Source organism: Panulirus ornatus, chromosome 14 (assembly GCF_036320965.1).
Source record: "Panulirus ornatus isolate Po-2019 chromosome 14, ASM3632096v1, whole genome shotgun sequence".
Lineage (NCBI taxonomy): Eukaryota > Metazoa > Arthropoda > Malacostraca > Decapoda > Palinuridae > Panulirus > Panulirus ornatus.
Genome location: NC_092237.1, coordinates 57,012,480 through 57,018,707, shown reverse-complemented (window position 1 = coordinate 57,018,707; position 6,228 = coordinate 57,012,480). Strand labels below are relative to the sequence as shown.

Sequence of the window (6,228 nt, the reverse complement as noted above, 5' to 3'; positions counted from 1 at the left end):
TGGGTATGATTGGCTTACAATCATACCCCTGGCCCGTACCGCCGTACTCTTGGGTCGTTCATCGTGTCGTGCTGCTCAAGGTTCTCGTCTTCGTGCTCAAGGATCGTACCGTCGCGCTCAAGTGCATGTAACGTCGGCCCAAAGGAGTTAGACATGTCTTTAACCATCTCTGCACATATGAATTTTCTCTGATATTTCCTTCATTTCGCCGTACAAGATCCAACCGTCATAAAACAAACGTGCTCTGACAAGCCTTTGTTTTGAACTTTTTTCTGAACTCTTTTCCGGAAAATTTTTTTCTGTTCTAAACTTTTTGTTTCTGTTCTTTTCTAAGAAAAAAAAAAAAGAAAAAATAAGGTTTCTGCGCCTTATTTTTTTCTTGACTTTTATCCCAATTTTTTCCGTCTAAACTTTCGTGTTCAGTTGAATTTTTCAGACTGAACTTTATTTATAAACTCCTATACTCTTAGTGTTGACCAGCGTCACTGAAAAAAGGTGTCTGCTGTATTAGTCCACGTACATCCTTTTCACCAGACACTTCGTCATCTTAAACAAACCATACAAATATATCTCAAAAAGCCCCATATATATATATATATATATATATATATATATATATATATATATATATATATATATATATATATATATATATATTCCTATTTTGGAAAGGATCGCAATTTAGCGCGCAATCAAGTATATGAAATGAAACACGATAAGTTCCCAAGTGCACTTTCGTGTAATAATTACATCATCAGGGTATATATATATATATATATATATATATATATATATATATATATATATATATATATATATATATATATATATATATATATAATGTGTGTGTGCGCATGTGTCAAGGTGGGTCTCTCAAACATGTCTCACTGTATATGACTGCTGATGCCAGCAGTCATGTGTTTCTTGCAGGTTGTTCTGAACTCGTCTAATGATTCTCTTATACTGCTCACGCAGGTTACCAATAAGCTGGCTTAAGTTCAGAGAGAGAGAGAGAGAGAGAGAGAGAGAGAGAGAGGTTACATGGGGGAGGGAGGGAGGGTGAGTGAAAACGGTAGCCAGAGGGAGAAAGATTGTCTTTGTAAGTGCAACCTGTGTGACGTCACAGGAGTGGGGCCCCAGGAAACCTCGCCTGGCCCCGTGATCCCTGAAGAACCTCATGAACCCTCTTCCCCCGTGAGCCTCGGCAGGCTTCAGGAACCCTTTGTTGTCCCTGAGAACCCCGATTGAACCCGCTAAACCCCAGCTGGACCCCTGAACTTCAGTTAGCCCCGTGAACCCTAGCTAACCCCTGGGTGACCCCGTGAACCCCCGGTTGAACTCATGAACCCCCGAAGCTTCCCCCCTTGAACCCCCCTCGGGTGGATCCACGAACACCCCCAGAGCTGGCCCCATGAACCTACGATAATTACCATGAAGATGCTACCCACAGGTAGAGCTAGACGCCAGCGGCAGTAGTTAGTGTCATATCATATTTTACCTCTTACGGCAGGACGTTGCGACCCCTCGACCTGACCTCTGAGGGTCAATTTGGAGATTACTTCATAATACCCAAGGGTCGCAACCGCCATGCTGCAGGGTCACACCACAACTGTTGTCGGATCACAACCCCCACATCCCCCACACACAAGGTCCAATATCCAAATGTGAGAAAGCCTTGTGGCACACAGGACCTCCGTGAGTCCAATATCTAAGTGTGCGAAAGCCATGTGGCACAGGGGCACCTCCGTGAGTCCAATATCCAAGTGCGTGAAAGCCTTGTGGCACAGGGAGACCTCCGTGAGTCCAATATCCATGTGTGTGAAAGCCGTGTGGCACTGGGGCACCTTTGTGAATCCAATATCTAAGTGTGCGAAAGCCGTGTGGCACAGAGGCACCTTCGTGAGTCCCATATCCAGGTGTGTGAAAGCCGTGTGGCACTGGGACACCTTTGTGAGTCCAATATCTAAGTGTGCGAAAGCCGTGTGGCACAGGGGCACCTTCGTGAGTCCCATATCCAGGTGTGTGAAAGCCTTGTGGCACAGGAGGACCCTCGTGAGCCACCCTTCTCCTCCCACACCCACTCGCCCCCCTCAAAAAAAACACACACACGGTAGCAAATTATTCCGGTACAGGTAAACACGGCCGTCCTTCTGGAAACTTGGCCCAACTACTTCATAACGAAATTAAACAACAAGCACACGAGGCGACCTTGAAGGGGGCCCCCACCGTGGCCAGCCAGGCTGGAATACGTGATACCCCGAGAGGCGAGGAGTCGTCGTCCACCCCCTCCCCCCACAGCCCAGCCAACATCCAGTCAATGCTCCCGCCTCAGTCAGGTGGTCTTTAAATGACCTCTGACCCCTTGACACACAGGTCAGTAACCCCGGTAGCGATCTGTTCGGCTTCAAAGGAAGAGTTCGCGGCAGTATCCCGCCCCAGCGCCGATAACACAATCTCCAGACCCCCTCAAGGGTTCTCTCACCTGGCCTGTCCAATCTCCCTTTTCCTTCTTTCTCCCTTTCCCTCCTTCCCACTCTCCCTCTCCTCTCTCTTTCTCCGGGATGCAAATCCTCTCGCCAGGAGCGGCGGAGGGAGAGGAGGGAGAAAGAGAGAGAGAGAGGGAGGGAGGGGGGAAGGGGTGCGGGGCGACCTGTTGCTCTCGTGACCTCTAACCCGGGAGCTGACCCGTCGTGCCTGGAATGAGGCGGGTGACCTACCTTGTGCTTGGGCGGGTGCTAGGGTTGCGAGGGCGGTGGGTGGCACATGGTCGGTGTTGTTGGTGGGTGGGTCGAGCAGCATGACTGTGGGCGGGGCGCATGGCTCACTCCGCCCACGCCCACCTTGCCTTCCTCCTCCTCCTCCTGCTGCTGCTGCTGCTCCTCCTCCTCCTCCTCCTTCTCCTCCTCCTTCTGCTGTGGCCGCGCCGAGCACCAGTAATCCTCCGTCACCTTTCTCTACTCCTTCTCCCCCCGTATTCACTGCCCCAGCTCCCTCTCCTCTCTCTCCCTCCTGCACCAGCACTCTGCCTCCCCTCCGGCCACCTAAGAGTGTTGGCAGCGACGCTTCCTTCCTCCTCCTCCTCCCCCCTCGGTGTGGCACTGTGCTGCTGCTGTTACAAGGGCCCGTGGCACGGCTCCTCCGCTCCTGTTGGCTGCATTGGGAGCACCCGCTGCCTCTGCTACTGCCGCTGCCACTACAGTCGCTACTGCTGCCCACCACCAACACCAGTATCAATAAGAACAGCAGACACAGCAGCAGAAACAGCAGCAGAAGGAGCAGCAGCAGAAGGAGGAGGGGAGGAGGAGAGGTTCTGCACCACTTGGACACTGCGAGAGGCAGGCGGAGGTGGAGGGTGAGGCAGAGGCCGCTCTGCACGACACGAGGGTATACACACAGGCACCCACTCAGGGCTGCACGATGCCGACCGGCCAGGACACACAGCGCGCGTGGCCGGCCGTCACTGCTGTACCAGACGACTGCCGCTCCCGACTTGCTGGAGCTGGTGGTGGTGGTGGCGGTGGTGGTGGTGGTGGCAGCGACGGCGGCTGGTGGTGGTGGTGGTGGCGGCGGCGGCGGCGGGTGGCGCGTACTGTTGCCAAAATACGGGGCTTTCCCCTATTCTTACAGCTGGTGGACCACCTGTGGAGGGAGGTGGGTGCTTCTTGCGGCCGTCGGAGCCAGCAGCCGGCCGCGCCGCGCCGCGCCGCGCCTTCTGGAGGCGCCATGACATCGCGGGGGGAAAGGCAAGCCCTCTTGGGGGAAGGGGGACAGCGGCAGGTGTGTACCGCCACATATAAGTTGGGGACAGACGAGTGTTTTTCGTGAGGGGCTGGTGAGAGAGTGTGTTTGTGAGTGAGTGAGTGTGTGCGTGTCTGTGCGAGTGCCGCGAGGGAGGGAAGCCAGGAACAAGCACCGGCGCACACACACTAACACACTCACGCTCAGAAATAGCCCCTCCGCCTGCCACACACCTCGAGCATTTGCATATATGTCTGGGCTGAGGGGGCGCCCCTGCACACACACCCACCGGGGCAGTGTTACGTTAGTTGGGTCTGGCTGGGGTCTGGTGGTGCCGCCCCCCGCGCCACACCCCTGGTCTTGATGGCTGGGTCTGGCTTGGGTGCCGCTCCTCGCCCCTCTCCCCCTCTCCCCCCCCAACCCCGCGCCACACCCCCTGGTCTTTGATCAGAGTTACGTCGCTGGGGTCTGGCCGCACCCCCGCTGTCTCTGCCAGCCCCAGGTACATTCTTAACTTCTGTACCTCAATCGGTACGGATTTTAAACCCCCCACCCCTCCACCCCAACCCCGCGTACCACACACGGTACGTCTTTAACCCCCTGTACCACACACAGTACGTCTTGAACCTTGTGCCACACACAGTACGTATTGAACCTTGTACCACACACAGTAAGTCTTGACCCGAGTAACGGAGACATCAAGAGACGACCCCACGCAACACACTCACTACAACAACAAACCATCATAAATACACACACACACACACACACACACACACACACACACACACACACACACACACATACACAACAGATGTATCGGCAATCGAACTCAAAAAAAGGGACTCCAGTGACGTAATGGTTAGCGTCGCTGATCATGAGTCACGCACAGGTCCACCCAGGTTCAAATCCCAGAAGCGACAGTCGGCCTACAGCCAACGCAGCTGTTCATCCTCCCTTCGGGGTCTGGTGGATGAATGGGTACCTAGCTTAGACTGGAGTGTATGTGTTATGTGTTGTGTGTGTGTGTGTGTGTGTGTGTGTGTGTGTGTGTGTGTGTGTGTGTGTACGCACGAGAGTAAAAACATGGTACATACAACCGATGTTGTGCTGAATCTGTTCAATGGCAGGGTGTCAGAAATAGGGTGTTTGGGCGTGGGCGAAACAGTTAGTCCAGGGCTGAGACATCACGTTGTGGGAAATCAGCCAATGAAGTCCCTGAGCGACATGACATTATGGGACATCAGTCACTAAGGTCTCAACGAGACATCCCGTTGAGGGACATCGAAAGAACCCAACAGTCTGCGTTCATCTACATCGATTACAGATGTACCAGCCAGACCTCAGCATGAGAGGTCAGTTATCAATGTCCCAATGAGAGAGAGAGAGAGAGAGAGAGAGAGAGAGAGAGAGAGAGAGAGAGAGAGAGAGAGAGAGAGAGAGAGACTGGTTATAACGCGTCGGTCACTGCTGTCCCGTCGCGACTTCCCGTTACGGGACATCAGTCAACGGAACGACGGCGCTGAGGGACATCAATTGTTCACTGTCACACGGTGTCCCGGGACAGTAATCCATCACCGACGCAACACGGGGCGGGACATTAATCATTGATCGGCATATCCGCTGTAGGGGTGGATGGGTGGGTGGGTGGTGCTAGGGGGCGGGCGGCGGCGGCGGCACGCCAATGGTCCTTCAACAACAACAACACACACACACACACACGGCCCAGCGAAATGAAATCCATTCAGTGGGGGATTTCTTCTGTCAAAAAAAAAGGGGGGAGGGAGAGGCAGGCCTGGGGCTTTGAATCTCTCTCTCTGTCTGTCTGTCTGTCTCTCTCTCTCTCTCTCTCTCTCTCTCTCTCTCTCTCTCTCTCTCTCTCTCTCTCTCTCGTTCCGACACCCATCATTTTCTTTCCCCTCACCCGTACGAAAACAACTAATCCAGATCCCCGCAAAAGCCGTTCTCCACGCTCGAGCGTTGTGAGATCGTGAGGAATTCGCAAGACACGGTCAGACTCCCGGGAGGGTACAGTGAAAGCAGAGAGAGAGAGAGAGAGAGAGAGAGAGAGAGAGAGAGAGAGAGAGAGAGAGAGAGAGAGAGAGAGAGAGAGAGGTGTTCGCCTGGACATATTTTCTCTCCCCCCCCTCCCTTTTGCTGATTGCTTGCTGAAAAGCCCCTTCAGCGCGGGAGATGCTGTGTTGCACGGCGTTATGATAATTAGAAAGTCTTCCAACTGTTCACTGCACTGTAATAAAAACTCGTTGGTTTAACGCTATTACCCATAATGACTTCCAGCGTGTGTGTGTGTTTGTGTGTAGTGTGCTAAGGGGAGAGAGTCTCACACTTTGTGTTGCCCCGTTCTGAACCCTGTATATATATGTTCCATGTCTTTACTCATATATATATATATATATATATATATATATATATATATATATATATATATATATATATATATATATATATATATATATATATATACTGGAG

The 6,228-nt window shown here is 52.5% G+C and overlaps 1 protein-coding gene across 4 annotated transcripts in view; it reads right to left on the bottom strand.

The window, feature by feature from the left end:
- The window catches only part of LOC139753462 (uncharacterized), an 830,062-nt gene extending 826,583 nt beyond the window's left edge, over nucleotides 1-3,479 (bottom strand). For 2 of the 4 annotated variants that reach the window (XM_071670003.1, XM_071670004.1), the window contains exon 1: nucleotides 2,718-3,479. In XM_071670003.1, coding sequence (XP_071526104.1) covers nucleotides 2,718-2,799 — 82 coding nt within the window. In that variant the 5' untranslated portion in view covers nucleotides 2,800-3,479. The remainder of the gene's footprint in view (nucleotides 1-2,717) is intronic. The other 2 variants (XM_071670009.1, XM_071670008.1) reach the window with 1 other exon arrangement.
- Between the last annotated feature and the right edge of the window lie 2,749 nt (nucleotides 3,480-6,228).